General features: G+C 36.8%; 3 protein-coding genes across 3 annotated transcripts; 1 reads left to right on the plus strand and 2 right to left on the minus strand.

The window, feature by feature from the left end:
* Positions 1 to 21: 21 nt before the first annotated feature.
* On the plus strand, positions 22 to 2,393 carry LOC111789922 (Ankyrin repeat family protein). The gene is made up of 6 exons (XM_023670647.2): positions 22 to 251; positions 789 to 883; positions 973 to 1,051; positions 1,344 to 1,438; positions 1,896 to 1,991; positions 2,076 to 2,393. Exons 1-6 carry the CDS (start codon positions 77 to 79, stop codon positions 2,160 to 2,162), a joined length of 627 nt encoding a protein of 208 aa, XP_023526415.2. The 5' UTR covers positions 22 to 76; the 3' UTR covers positions 2,163 to 2,393.
* A 1,110-nt stretch (positions 2,394 to 3,503) lies between these two features.
* On the minus strand, positions 3,504 to 5,355 carry LOC111790078 (ras-related protein RABC2a). Its single transcript, XM_023670877.2, has 6 exons — positions 4,997 to 5,355; positions 4,752 to 4,820; positions 4,403 to 4,468; positions 4,169 to 4,290; positions 3,862 to 3,990; positions 3,504 to 3,771 (listed from the first exon to the last, which is right to left on the minus strand). The coding sequence occupies exons 1-6, from the start codon at positions 5,133 to 5,135 to the stop codon at positions 3,664 to 3,666; spliced, it is 633 nt and encodes a 210-aa protein (XP_023526645.2). The 5' UTR covers positions 5,136 to 5,355; the 3' UTR covers positions 3,504 to 3,663.
* A 997-nt stretch (positions 5,356 to 6,352) lies between these two features.
* On the minus strand, positions 6,353 to 14,579 carry LOC111790559 (phosphatidylinositol 4-phosphate 5-kinase 9). The gene is made up of 9 exons (XM_023671508.2): positions 14,290 to 14,579; positions 12,143 to 13,544; positions 11,539 to 11,706; positions 9,953 to 10,118; positions 9,215 to 9,325; positions 8,769 to 8,956; positions 8,384 to 8,541; positions 7,445 to 7,610; positions 6,353 to 7,135 (listed from the first exon to the last, which is right to left on the minus strand). Exons 2-9 carry the CDS (start codon positions 13,402 to 13,404, stop codon positions 6,856 to 6,858), a joined length of 2,499 nt encoding a protein of 832 aa, XP_023527276.2. The 5' UTR covers positions 13,405 to 13,544; positions 14,290 to 14,579; the 3' UTR covers positions 6,353 to 6,855.
* Between the last annotated feature and the right edge of the window lie 1,291 nt (positions 14,580 to 15,870).

Here is a 15,870-nt window from a genome sequence, read left to right on the forward strand (position 1 = left end):
ATAAGCATGCCATTTGTTTTGTGAATCCCTTCGGCTTTCTCTGACCTAGAGATCATCGGAGGAAGCTTGAACTTTAATGGCGGTTCCAGGCAGGCGCAACGGTGTCGTAGACGAAGACGATTACGAGGAAGATAACGCCCTTTTTGAAGAGAATGGTGTCATTGAATTCGATTCCGATACGCCACCTCACCTCCGCGCCCTAGCTACCGCCGCACAGCTCGGCGACGTTAATGGCCTTCGTAACGCTATAGGTTCAACTCATTCCTTCCAATCGCACTGCGATTTTCTACCAGTTCTGTTGCTAGACTTTTCTGTTAATTTTACTGGATTATTCACTGTCCTGATTAGGTCGGGATGATCTTTTTTCGATTAATTTTACAACGTTCTTCTGCTTAAATATCTGATCATCATTCAGTTACTCTACTCTGAAAAGATGGTAGTTTTAATGAATGCATGTTGGTTTTCTTGTTCATTTCAATTGTGATGAGGTCTTAATGGGAGCCCCTCTTTTGGTTTATGACAATTTAATCTCAGAAAGTTTTTGTGTGTATCTTTTATGTTTATGTTGATGCAGAATCAGTTGCATGAAGAGGAAACTACATGTAATTCATTTCATTGAGTGGTTTGCATTTTATGATATTCTATTTTCATACCACTAGTGTCTTTCATATCCATTCTTTTTACTGTAAGCTATGTGAATCGAGGCCTCTGGTTTTAATTTTGCTGGAGCTTTTTTTCTCGTTATGAGTTTAATGTTAATGTTGCCTCCCTTGTCGGCTTTCTTTCAGATAACTTAACGATGGGAAGTATAAATGACGCTGTGGAAGATGGGGACACTGTTCTACACCTTACCTGTCTATATGGCCATCTGCCATGTGTCCAGGTTGGCTACCCTATGCAAGCTTCAACATATTTTATTTTGAACTTTTTATGATTTGTGGCTTATTTTTAAATAAATTATGCTTTATATAGTTGCTGGTGGAAAGAGGGGCAAACTTGGAGGTTCAAGATGAAGATGGTGCCATTCCTTTGCATGATGCTTCTGCTGGGGGTGAGTAGGCTGTTAGAAACAATTTCCACTTTTGAGCTCACAGTAATAAAAGATTTAGCTCTTCAAAATGTTGCTATGCGTTTGAGTGCTGCTTTTTTCTGATCTTCATCCGGGTTCCTAAATTTGCCATTGGAATTTCTTTAATTATCTTGAACTTGATAGTGAAGGTTTCGGAATGGGCTTTTTCTTCTTTTCTTTTTCGGTATGCCGCTCCACAATCAAGGAGTGTGGAGTAACCCAATCGAGTCTTGCTGGTCTCATTTTTTTTCTCCTCCTCCAATGATCTGTGCAGGTTATGTAGAGATTGTACAATTCCTACTAAATAGTGCTAATGGCACAGACGGTGTGAAGAGGATGGTAGAGTCAGTTGATGCAGAAGGTGACACTGTAAGTAGCTGGTTTATCTTGGATGTCCAAAGTTTTATCCTTTTTGATAAACAGATAGCTAAGTTTTATCAATTGCCCGTAGCAGATATTTGCTAGTAGCAACGACCATGTTAAACTATACCTTCCTTGTTGATGCAATAAAATATAGATAATACACCTAGTTTTTTTGGCTTTACTGTAAAGCACAGGGCAACATTATTCTAGAAATTTTGTCTGTGGTACGGTTACATTTGCTTCTTCAACAATATGAATAATGGACTTTTGTAAGTTTAAGAAGTCCTTTTACACATCACACATGCTAGCGAATGTTATCTGCCTGCTCTTGTTGAAAAGAGATAATGACTTCCTATATCTTTGTAGCATAACCTTCTAGAAAACTTTTAAAACCGTCATGGAGAAGTAATCAGTTCCAATAATGTCATTGCTACCAAATTGATTGTGAACATTATTTTTACAGCCTCTTCATCATGCTGCAAGAGGCGAGCATGCTGCAGTTATAAGGTTACTGCTAGCTTCAGGGGCATCTCCCACCAAGGAGAATACATACGGGAAGGTTTGTATTTTGACTGAATATTGGAACTTCATCTTCCTGTATTTGGCGGTGCCCATTTTCTAAAGTATTGCTTCTGTTTAACAGGCCCCAACTGAACTTGCCGATCCCGGGACAGAGGCCAGGACGATCTTGGAAGCTGCCTCAGCCCACATGGCAATGGGGTGTCAGTAGGCTCCATCTGATAGCGGTGCTTAAAATGACTTAGGCAACTTTTTGGGCTTCACAGTTTTAGGTTTATTGTCTCTAACTTTGTTGATAGTGTTTCAGTTTTCTTTTTCTTAAGTTTATTCTACTACTACAGAGACGCTTTCATGTCTAGATATGAAAGTTTTATAATATTGGAGAGGTAGTCATGTTATTTTAGAATCTTTGGTTGCATTCTATATAGTAACATTGGAGTAATTCAAGTGATTTTTTTAGAGCCTTTGTAGGTAGAGAATATTGTAAAACATAATTTTGTATGAAAAATAGTCAAGAACTGAAAATATTAGGGTTAGAAATTAAATTCAAGAAGAATTCAGATGGGATCCATTTTATCAAAAACATAGATCATTGCTGCTGGTTGGTAGTGAAACCGATGAGAAACAGACGATGGGGTGAATATTACCTTTCTTTATGAACCAAACTTGTGGTTGGGGGAGGAGTTTCCTGTGATTGCCTTTCCAACATGAAGGGGCCATTGGTTGCCTAATACTGTTTATGCTAGGAGTCCATTGTACACAATACAAAAAGACAGAAAATTATTGTGAAGGGGGAAACCTTCCTTTACAATTTCAAAAAGATAAATTGTGAAAGACAAAAAACAAAGCTGAGCTCAAAGTCTCTCCTCTTGTTTTCCATTCAAATTTGCCACACTCCTAGTAAATATTGTCTTGTTGTTTGGTTTACAGTTTTAAAATGCATCTATTAGGGTGAAGTTTCCACACCTTATAACCAATGTTTCGTTCCCTTCTCTAATCGATTTGAGATCTCACAATCCACCCCCTTGGAGCGTTCCCCTCTCTAACTGATGTGAGATCTCACAATCCACCCCCTTGGAGCGTTCCCCTCTCTAACCGATGTGAGATCTCACAATCCACCCTCTTGGATCCCAACGTCCTCATTTGTACACTCCCCGATGACTGACTCCGATACCATTTGTAACAACCCCTAGTATCCTTGCTAGCACACCGGTCGATGACTGACTCTGATACCATTTGTAACAGCTCAAGTCCACCAATAGTAGATGTTGTCCGCTTTGACCGATTACGTATCAACGTTAGCCTCACGGTTTTAAAACGCATATGCTAGAGAGAGGTTTCTATATCTTTAATGTTTCATTTTACTCTCCAACCAATATAGAGATCTCACAAACTCGATGTAAATATTTAGTTATTTAGAGGTAGAATTGTGATATATTGAGTGAATAATGTGTTGATCATATGATACAAGCCGAATTTGTTAGTATAGATAGGTAGAATACCATGCCAAACAATCCAAAGAATGGGAAGAGAAACTGGAAGAAGAAGAAAATTACATAAGTGAATGGTTTGATGTATTTAGCTTTCTTTTTCAACTCCCAATTACAGTCATTTAAGCAAACAAACAACTCAATGACAAGGAGAAGCAGTAGGAGACATGTACAGAAACTGTGGATAAGGAGAATCATGCTATATGTTTGGTGCTCGAGTTTTCAGAGGCAGCAACCTGTTGTTGATGCAGCCTGGAATTCCTGCTGCTTCAGAATGTTTCTTTTTACAACAGTGGAACCCTGTTCAATTAGACTAGGAGCCTCCATGATCTGTACCACCAAAAAACAAAGGTTCATACAACGAACGAGGCGATCGATTTCTCGAGGTTAGTACTCGAAATTGGTTTGATAGATATCTACCTTCAATGCCAACTCTTCAAAGCATTTCTCCACATTCTCTCTGGTCTTAGCGCTGCATTCAAGGAAATGGGATCCAAGCTCTTTTGCTAGAGCAGCCCCCTCCTCTCTGCTCACAGCCCTTTCAGATTCCTATGTTCAACACACATGAACTTCTATCATTTCTCAAGCTGAATACCATAGAGCTTAGAAACATTCCCTAAACGATTATCGCTACTCGTGAATAGCGTTTGTCGATAAATCATTCAAAAATGCAGGTGTTCAACTTGAGGAGTGTTCTCTAGAACACCAGAGAAAGAAGCAAACTTACTCTGTCAACCTTATTACCAATAAGCATCTTGACACAGTCCTTATTCGTCGAGTAGAGTTCCACTTCTTTAGCCCATACATCGGATAAGTTCTCGAACGTTTCTCTCCGTGTGACATCATAGACTACCACAAGATAATAAACATTTCAGGATAAATGAACAGCACATAACCCAGAGAAACATTAGCTCAGAAGACAACAAAATGTCAGTGAAACATCCTTCAGCATTGGCCTTACCAAGAATGATCCCTTGGGCACCTCTATAGTAGGAGCTGGTTAATGTTCTGAATCTCTCTTGTCCAGCTGCAAGAAACCAAGGCTTAAACAAGTTCAAAACCAGTCCATCTGAAGTGAAAAACTATTGGAAACCGTGAAACAATTGAGATTCCAATGACTTTGGCAAACTTTCTTCTTCCCAAATCATTTAGACAGGAACAACAAAAGAGAGACAGTTCGAGCAGAGATAAAATTTGGAGTATAGGTCCAAATTTAGTTCTAACAAGTTCAGATACAAAACGAAGTGAAAATCTCCAGAATTTGAACCAAAAATGGCAGATAAAAGAACCGTTTAAAGCTTAATCATTACCAGTGTCCCAGATTGTCAGCTTCAATCTCTTCCCACCCACCTTAAGCAGCTTGATCTTAAAATCCACACCTAAAAAGAAACAAACTGTTGAAAAAAAAGAACAAAACAGATCCAAACACAGAACCAAAGCACCACAAAGAAGAAGAAGATGAGAAGGGCATGTCCTGTTCATCTTTTTCCTTCATGCGCTTCTTGAATGCAAAAGAAAAAGTGGGGTTTGGTTGTTGTGGCAAAACAAAACATACCAATAGTAGGGGCAAGATTTTCAAGATTAGTAGAGATGAAGCTGAGAAGAAGACTACTTTTGCCGACACCCGAATCGCCGATCAACAAAACCTTAAACGACAGATCGTAATTGCTGGTCTGGCCGGAAGAGGATCCCATTTTGATGATCCAAATGAAAGAACAGAAAAATGGGATTACAAAATTCTATTGGGCCATGTTTGTTTATGTAAGAAAACAGGGAAGAAGGAAGAAGGAAGAAGTTCCAAGAAAACGGCTAAGTGAGCACCAGGTGAGACGACAACGTATTTGTTCTTTGCCCTTCCCCTTTTTCTTTTCTTAGATGAAATGTAATGTTATTGTCTCTATTATACCCTTTCTTTTATGGGAATTCAATGGTTTTGTCCCAACTCTACTGCTTGGCTCCCTGTTTCAGCAAACTTGTTTCTTGTAAACCAAGTTTTTTCTTGGAATAAACTTCAAATTATTTTTGTAAATTCAAAATGGGATTTTTATGATCAGATATTCCTTGCAAAAAAAATTCAAATTTTGAAATAAAGCTAACATTTTTCTGTCCTTGGAGTAACTGTTTATATGCAATAATTTAATCTTTTTTTTAGGCGTAGTGGGAATCTCAATCATCATTAAGAAAGATCATGATGGATGGATGGATGGATGGATGGATGGATGGATGGATGGATGGATGGATGGATGATCTTCAGCTTTTCCGTCATTTTCACTCGGATTTTATTTTTTAATTAGAGAGGCCGTTATATTTCGAAATGATCGTGTACTTTTTAGCTCTAAACTCCATGGGCCATTTATAATTTGGCCCAATAATTCGTAAACGATTATGGGCCGTAGCCCAATTGGTTCTCTCATTTTGGGCCTTTTAGGTCCTTTTATGTCGCCGGGACGACGATGGAGTAGCTTTGTCAGTCGGAAATTCGGATCCGGTAAAGAAGCAACGCCGAAGTTCGACGGCGATGGACAGAGAGTGGGGGTCGAAGCCGGGAAGTGGAGGAGCGGCCTTTGCTCAGAATGAAGCTATCGATCGTCGAGAGCGTCTACGACGGCTTGCTCTCGAGACCATCGATCTCGTCTAGGATCCCTACTTTATGCGCAATCATTAGTGAATTTTGTTGCACTTTTCCATTCTATGATCATATTTCGGCATGTAGAAACTAAACATATTTTTTATTGTTGTATCTATTCAGGCAAAATGAAAGAAAATTGTTGTATCTAACAGCTAAGATGCTTGAACCATATTATTGTAAAAAAAAAAAAAAAAAAAAACCCATAATTTTTAATATTTCTCAAAATCGCTGATTCTAGCACGAACAATTCACAACGATACTCAAAACGCTTAATTTGAAAAGAAAAAAAAAAACACATTTATGAAAGAAATGACCAAAATTTGAGATCAACAATGTAGAGCTATGATGAACTTGTTTCTGCAACTAACTTACAAGTATCATAGGGGAAATAAAAAAAAACATGCAGCCCCTTAGCAACTGAATGTAGAATCTTCATGGGCGATTTCCCTTATTTCCTTTTCAATAGTAGAAGAGTAAGGGGAGAGAGAAATGTCGTAAGCTCAATATGAATGGAAGTATAAATTAAGACTCTACCAGAGGAACTGCAGAAGATTATGTTAGGACGTGGAAAAGAGTGTTAAAATAATCTACAAGCGAACGGCTGAGAATTTTAAAGCACTTGCACAACCTGGGTCTCATCGCCACCATTTGTCACCCACAACCCTCCACAGATTCCAAAATGAAGGCTCTCCGATCTTCAATCGTTGTAATATGCATCGCCTGCTGCAGGAAAACTTCCGGAGGAGAAATTGAATTGTAAGGATATGCATGTGGAGCAACATTCCTCAGCTTGCGAGAGCATTTTGAGGGAATGCTTTCTGAAATATGAACTCAAGAAAACGTTGGGAATAGAATGTAGGATCCACAGAAGAGATGGACAATGAATCAAATTGAATAGATTTATATGCATGTTCGATCTTCTTGCTCATATTGTACTCTTGTAGAATGTCGATGATACCCAGATATAGAACCACATCATAAGCCTCGTGAAACATCTGATTTTCTTCTTCTCCTAGAATTTGCTCAGCTCTTGCTGGCATGTTCACTCCAAGTTGGATTTGGAGCCTGCATGACGGAGTGTGAAACGATTTTCTCAATTGCAATTCTTTCTGATAGATATTGTTAAATACCAGTAATTGCAAGAAGAGTAGCGAGTAAAGATTAATAAACCATAACCTACTTTGTAAACATGATTCTACTGTGGTTGACAAACAAACACTGAGACGTGCTTGAAGATATGTCTCAATCTTCAAGCTATAATAATGATCAGACAGGTTGATTCTTGATTAGGTCAGCTGTCTTGCTCTTACCATGTATGCATGATTACATAAGTAGTTGGAAGAATGAGAATTTTGTGGGGATGAAAAGTAGTACCTTGCAGTACCAGGCAACAGAAGATCCACTTCCTCATCCCCAGCTGCAGATGATGCTCGCAAACGGCTGCCTCTGATGTGGGGGCCAACAACAACACTGTTATCATCTGTGCGAGGTACTAAGACAAGGCCTTGTGGGTAGGTCGATATGTCTTCCTCGAAAGGATCTGCCATTTAATATTAGCAGCTAGTTGTGTCAAGTACATCAAATCAAATCAAATCAAATCAAATCAAATCAGAAAATCAACTGGGTGACTGGCTAAACACAAAATTATACTCAATCCAATGCATAACAGATGAAATTTAGATGGCCACAAGTACCGAGATCCGAAAATTCTCCCAATTGTAAGCTCAGTCTCAATGGCAAAACAGAATAGGATCTTAGGCTGGATAATCAGCAAGCTAAGGTAATTGGCATCCGTCAATATCAAACTAATGTTTCAATTCAAGTCATACTCATAGCATATCAATAGCCAACGTCTGGAGATAAGACTGGTAAACGTTATGTTGGATATGGAAAACTAATGGAGAAAATTTTCCAGAGGTCCATAAGAACTGTCAAATCAAAATTACTCTAATATTCATAATTTCATATGAAAATGAAAAGTACTGCCGAACTTTGAATATTATCGAGGTCCACCAACCTTGCTTTCCTAGCATTATACTGGCAAACAGAATAATAAAATTCTAAAATGTACAGCTTCATATTCATAACCAATAAATACCTGATTTTGGATCTCAGAATATCAAAAATCTCGCAGCAGTATAAATTAAGGGATCTTCATTTTGTGATTTCTCCAATCCATGTAATTTTTACCGTATAAGTTATTTAGCCTATTCTTAATGTATTATATCCTTTTTTAAAAATTTGAAGCCGGAGCGATTATAAATATTGACCGGAAATACAAAAGATAAAAAAAAGTTCTCATTTGATACTCACCATCCTCCGCAAGAATTTCCAACCCATCAGCCCTTATGCTTCGATTGTAAGATATGTGGGATTGTAGCCGTTGTGGGGCACGATAATGTACACCCAACAAAAGGCTATAGTCCATGATATTCTGCACTTCTAGGAATTTACTATCAATCTCGATCTGCCTGTATTGAAGAGAACATGTGATTTAAGAATGACAAACACACACACACACATGCCTTTCAATGTTGAAAAATGCTTGTTCAGCAATAGTTGTTTGGTGAGCTAGAGTTCCTTCAATCAAGTACTGCTCTATCTCAAACGTATAGCATGCTTGGAAGAAAAAATCAATTCTATGACATACTAACGTATAGCCTTCCCAGAAATAGAGAATAATTTAAGTATGACTTACTTTAATAAAGCCTCTCGCCAAGTAGGTTCCAAATAAAACGAGTAGTTCAAATCTAAATCCTTGAGTATGGTGTTTTCATCTATTTCAACCTTGTCTGCTGATCGTCCAAGGGACGAACCCTTCAAATCAAATCTCCGATGAATTCTCAACTCTGTGCAGAACATATTTCCCATTACTACAAAGCGAAACTGCACAAAAACAAAATGTTAGCTGATAAAATATTAGTTGTTTGAAGTTATTATTTAACAACTTGAATTTCAAAGCAAGTTTGAAGAAACATTTAAAATCATGCGGTCACAATGAGGTCAGAAATAACATATGATAACCTAAATTCTAATTTTCTAACAATATGCTAGGGTCTGTGTACATCTAGAACGCATCATATGTGGAAGAACCGGAGAATGCCACAGGCTAGGACAAAAGCTCCAAGTTTTGGAGTTTAATACCTTATGACCGCTGGATGGTTTGATTCTATGAAGGCCAAAAAATTTTGTGACCAGTGTATTCTCATATGACCTCACATGATGATGATAATCTGGAAGCATCCGCAGAAGAACCTACAGCAAAACATTTGTAGATGTTATTTGCATATAAATGAATAAAACACACGGAAAATTCATGAGTGACAGTTTAATCCGGCGGACTTGTTAAGGCAACTCGAGAACTATGAGGGTTATTCGGCATGATGGGTTGTCTTTTTTCTTAAAGCATGAGATAAAGTTGCGGTACTTCTTCAAACTCAAATCTCAAGTAGTCTACTTTACTCAGAAAAGATATGTTATTCCTTGGTATGCATCTTACAAATGCATTTCAATCAAATGAAATATACACATGCATAAAAAAAATAACTCAGTATCATCCAACAGAAAAATGAAACACCTACGTTATCAAAATACGGTGTTACATTTTCTAAACCCAATAAATACTTCTAAATCATAATTCAATCTGAACTCTCAGAATTTAGTTTTTTTCTTTTTTTTTTTTTTTACTTGGAGAATCATGCAATCAAAATACGGCGCTACATTTTCTAAGCCGTTGCATAATTTCCAAGAAGAAAAATATCTATGTGCTATGCAGAAGTTACTCTGGAAAATTTACAATTTCTATGAAAGTTTAATCATTGCATGTAGGGGTGTGCAACAATTTGGACGCTCATTGCAACTTGCAAGTAGAGATGAACACACCTTAACTTCAGATTTTCGGAGTGTTTTAATCATGAAATGATCATCTTGGGACAGAAAGAAGACACTGCCACTCTTCCCAGGTGAAGATAGCTCTCTAAGAGCATCATTGCCACAAATGGACATCATGTAGTCAGCAGCATCAATCTTAAACATCTCCCTCAGATTCCTATAACGAATTTTTATAAAGATATGAATCAAGAGGATGCAGAGAAAGCATAAATTCCATCATCTTTGTGCACATCTCTTCTTTTTTGAGAACTACATTTCTTCTTACTTGCAACCCTAGTAAATGCAAGTTAGAATGCATAACAAAACTATGAGATTAATCGAGTACATTCTCCCATCTTGAAACTTAACAGAACTTTGATTTTCCACATAAAGAAGATACCTGGGGTGGAAAAAAGCCAATTTTCCAAGACAATTACATTAAGAGACATTTAAGAAAAATAATGTTGAAACTTGACAGAAATGACTAAGAAGAAGAGCATCGTTCATAAATCATCTGCATACAGTTTCATAACTAAACATATTTAATCCTCCATTTCATAATTACAAGAAAAGAGATTAAGCAACATGGAAAACTAGATATTCTAGAAAAACTATCACGAATGAATATTTTCACATGTATAATGATAGGACAGTAACTAATAGACAGTTGACCTTTGCCTTAACTTTTGTATCATGTATTTTGCAATTTGTCCTGAATTAGGAAAATATAAGGATAAAAGAATTTTCTCCTTCTCATTGATGCTGACATAGTGTTGGTAAGGAAAACAACACGAGCAGAAGGATTCAACCATGCTCAAGGTACATGGTAGAGATGCCCAGATTGCCACATAATCGAGCTTGTAGAAGCACATTTCCAGGTCAATTGTAAAAGGAAGCAAAATTCTTTTATATATATAAAAGAATTTCAAGGAGAGGAGAGCCCAGACCTGCACCAAGGCAGGTTACCAAAAACATCTCCAATCGGAAGAAATTGAATTCATATTAAAATCTTTCACAAAGTTGAGTGTTTTTACACCAAAAGCCAAAAGGGATGGTGATTCATAAAAGCTATTAAATGATTTCTTCTAATCCCTCAAGATCTTGAAACCTTTCATTCCATATAGACCACAAGAAAACCGTTATAAAATTCTCTCAAGTAGTATTTATAAAGCTGTGCGTCAGAAACAACAAGACAAAAGAGTGAGGACCGACAAAGACATCCAGCCATAATTTGTTTGGCTATCATCTAAGCAGCTCCATTTCTGACCAAATATTTCATCATGAAAATTGGTAAACAAGTAGCACATTTAAATCACTTGAATCATAGCGATCATAAGGGTAAGCATCACCATATAAATGTCTACATCCCTGGAAAGTGAACAAAAGCCCCTGAAAGACAATATACTATACACAACTATATCGGCATACGGATAGACTTCACATGTATAAAGTTTAAGGAAAAAAAAAGCATCCCAGCATATGAAGGAATCGACGATTGAAGGTATCTAAAAGACTTTGCATCCTGTGACTCTGCATGCATATATAAATGAATGATCTGCGTACATAACAACCCTAAATGTTAAAGCCCAGCATCTAACCTGAAGACCATCGGACAATAATCTTTCCACTTAAAATCTTCTGAATGATGAGGTGGAGTCAACTGGGAACCTTCTTTAGGGAAGTTCATCCAAAAGCTTGCTCGAGGACCAAAGTCTGAACTCCTGACTTCCCGCCTTTGTATGGGTGTAATTTTACCCACAGTGTATCTGACCACATTCTAATGTATGTTCAATACTAACTTCTCAACGTTGTTGACGGTATAAACCATATAAATTCATCTTTATGGTCACAAATAACCAGTAGTAACTGGCAAGTAAATAAGGATTTTGAGTTCAAGAACAAAAAATACACAAGAAAGCATCATTCCCTCTGTCCTCTAAGTGACCGATTTATGATTTATGCCCGTTCTCATTTAGTCATTTTCTTCAATAATCTATTTTCGCTGGTAATATTATTTCTAGGACAGAGGTTTTTAAATGATATTCATGAATTTACGACTTCCATGCCAACGAAAGAGGGTAATTGATATAATTATCAAAATCCAGGCACAAGCAACAAATCGTGGATAAAGAAATAAGTCTGAGATATTCTAAAAGAAACACAATTCGGGATTTTTGTTTAAATGTAGTTAAATGAGCATACCTGATTCCAAGTTGTAAACTGAGCATCAAATCGTAACTCCTATGACCTTTTATGATCATCTCACCTGGTTTCTTAACCTCTTTGACCAGCTTTCTCTGTCTTCGTTTTCCTTTTTTGGATGATGGGGAGGAAAAACTATTATTTATAACGAGTTCACTGATAAGTACACCTTGCATATACTCGCGTTCCAAAATTGGTATTTTTGTATCTATTTCATTTCCACCCAATTCATAGTCTGATAATCCTGATGAAGAGTCGTGTCCAATTACTTTTTCAATTGCTACCTCAAGACTCCAGCGCCTTTCAAGGGAAACATTTTTAGTGCGATAATGTTCCAGATTTAACAAACTGCCCTTTGAGATCTTATCAGATGAAACTCCAGAGGATTGCTGGTTCTCACCAACCTTGAAATTTCCCATATCCCCTGTAGTAGCATGATGAATATGTGCATGATTCGGCCTTTTTAAATCGGGTAACAACCCTCTTTTTCGCAAAGCCTTCAGGTAAATTTCTTGAACTGCTGGAAGGCGACTTCCTTTTGGATAGAATGACCCTTTTCCATCCTTCAGGCCCCTAGTCCACGTCCCCACATAGCAGCTTCCATCACTCCACATGTATACCCCGAACCCATGCATCATGCCACCCAACCAGTTTCCTTCAAATGAGTCACCATTTATCCAAGTAAGGGTTCCTTTCCCTGACATCGTCCCTGCTTTCATATTCCCCAAATAAACATTTCCATTATCCCATGTATACTTACCGGGCCCTTCAGGTGTTCCCTGCATCCAAGATCCTTCAAAAGTATCCCCATTTGGATAGACTTGATAACCTAAACCATGTTTCAAATTCAATTTCCATCGTCCCTTATAAATCAAATTATCAGGACCTTTATATGTTCCTGTACCATAAATAAAACCACCAGAAAATTCACCCTCGTAAACTGCTCCAGAAGGAAATCGAAGTTTTCCAGTCCCATGCCTCCTCCCCCTTCTCCACTCACCCTCATATATGCATCCATCTGACCAGACATATTTCCCCGTGCCCTCAGGGATGTTATCAAGAAGAGACCCAGAATACAACTCATCATTGACAAGCAATAGCTCCGCAACTCTGAAGCAAGCAGACTCAGAGCTAAGAACAGTTTCACCATTTGTTATCGCAGATGTGACGCATTTGCTTGAAATGGCATCGAGTGATTTCGTTCTTCCGGCAGAAGAAAGTGTCCCTTCCACGTTTTCAACGATGGCCTCAGGGCCAGACATGCACAATGCCCAAAGGAGTCAATTTCTTAATAAAATATTAATTTCCAACGCACCCCATCCGCTATAAGACAGACAGGATATCGTACAAAGAATGTTTATTGCAGGAAGAAAATTGTTGGCTCCAACTTTCGTCCTTTGATCTGCAGAAACAAGAAACTTGTTAGCATGAATACAAAACAAAGTCTACCAAGAGAATAATACGAGTTTAGGGGGCATGATGAAATCAGTTATTATTCCCTGTGGATAAAATCACAATACGAACAGAAACAGAGCATACGAGAGCAATTTTATTTATTCGCTAGTTTTCACGACTGATTTGAGAACGGTAGTATTCATAGTTGGTAAGGAAGGCAATTGGTGTATGATGGTAGGATTGAACACTCCATAACGTACTAAAAAAGTTGGATCTGGCACCATCTTCAAAGCTGATATTTCATAAAAAGCAACACACACAATCACAATCAAGCTTGTTCTCTTTCTGTAGAGCTGATAAAACCAGATAGGCAAAATCAAACCACGGAGATAAGTCGTGGCGAGAGGAAACAAAATCAAGCGACAAAGGAAGACCAATGCCGTAATGTTAGAATCAGTTTCTGGAGTGACCAAGCAGGTGTTGAAAACTAATGAGCACAATACAACATCTAAATTCAATGCTGATTCTCAGAAACAAACATCGAAATGAAATGAATCGAACTCTTGAGTTCACCATTACATGATCGAGTTTCCAAACATCATGCATAGAAATAGCAGAAAAAACAGTAAAAATACATAAAAAGAAACAAAGCAAGTGAAGTGTAAGGATTTCATGTGCATCCAAACAAATATACAGTCATACTCAGAATCAAAGCAAGAAGAAATGAACAGAGATAGAAAGAGAGATTATACCTCCGGAGAAGAGAATCAAAACAGAGTGGGAGGATCTGAGAAGAGGAGCAAAGTAGGTGCGGTTGGAAGTGGAAAAACACCTCCAGAACTCTTCTCAGACTCGCTTTCAGATCGATCTTTTTGAGTTGGAGAGTGACGATTATGGATCAAAATTCTGCGAGCTGATCACTTTTGAACTAACCCAGCACTCTATCTTAATCTTTAGCCAGACATTGCCTCCATTAAAAAACAACTATTTCAAACCCAATTTCCTCCCAATTTCGTTCGCATCTCTTCCCCCGAATCTTCACACATTTTTTCCCCCTTTTTTTAACCTTTTCCGAAAACAAAAAATTCCTTTTTTTCTTTTTTTTTTCTTTTTTAATTGTTAATTTACCGATTTAGTAAATTTCATAAATGTTTTTAAACTTTTAGTTTTTTACCTTTTAGATATTTAATATAATTAATATTTTTAAATAGTATGATCTTAATTAACATAGTTTCTATAATTTAAAATTTTTTAATCAGATATTATAATTGGATCAGATCTCATTAATCACTTTTAAATTGATATTAATTCGGATTAAATTAAAATTATTTATTCACACATTGTATCATATATTTAATTTGTGTACAGTAGTAACATTCATGATTTATTAAACGTGACCAAATTATATTTAAAAAACTTAAAAATAATATTATAGGGATTAAATTAAAATGTATAAAATGGTATCCCGTAATGGTAATTTTGCTTTTTGCTTTATGCTTTATTAGAACCTTTTCACATTCTGTCAGTTTCTCCATTTAACTAATATTAATTATTTGAAGAAAATAAAAATAATAATAAATCGATAATAAGTTGATAAGCTCCTGCTCTTTTTTGTCATATCTAAATATATCACGTGTTGTACGTCTCTATACTTATTATTTAAATTTTTTAAAATTTCTAATTAGTCAATTAAATTTACAAATAATTTATTTGAAGTTAGATGGGAGACATTATAATTTAAAATTTATCGTATGATAATACAATTAAATTAACATAAGATTTCATTAATTTAATTTATTCAACTTTTATGTCTTTTTTTATTTTGAGTTAAAAAATTATTTAACCAAAGGTGATGTTTATTGGTAAGAATCAATTGGGCTGCATCAAGTGTGTGCGTGAAGAAACAGTGATGGGGTGCGGAAAGAACCCAAAAGGCCGTGGCAGTTCCAACGGCCCAATAACACCTTTTATACAGTCCCAATAATATTCATAAATTTAATTTTTAAAATAAATAATACAAATTATATAATTATTAAACATGACCTTAAACATAAAATCGAATTATTTAGTGACTGAGATTTAACTTCCGTTAAATTTCACACTCATTAGAGAGAGAAACAAGCGCCCGATGCGAGCCCCAAAGGGAGGTGGATTGTGAGATCTCACATCAATTGAAAAGATAAATGAGTATTAGCGAGGACATTAGACCTTAAAGGGGGTGGATTGTAAGATCCCGTTGAAGATGAGAACGAAATATTTTTTTTATAAGGGTGTGGGAACCTCCCCTTAGCAGACACGTTTTAAAAAACTTGAGAGAAAACTAGGGGAAGAAC

This window comes from Cucurbita pepo, chromosome 3 (genome assembly GCF_057944985.1).
Source record: "Cucurbita pepo subsp. pepo isolate OVF chromosome 3, ASM5794498v1, whole genome shotgun sequence".
Classification (NCBI taxonomy): Eukaryota; Viridiplantae; Streptophyta; class Magnoliopsida; order Cucurbitales; family Cucurbitaceae; genus Cucurbita; species Cucurbita pepo.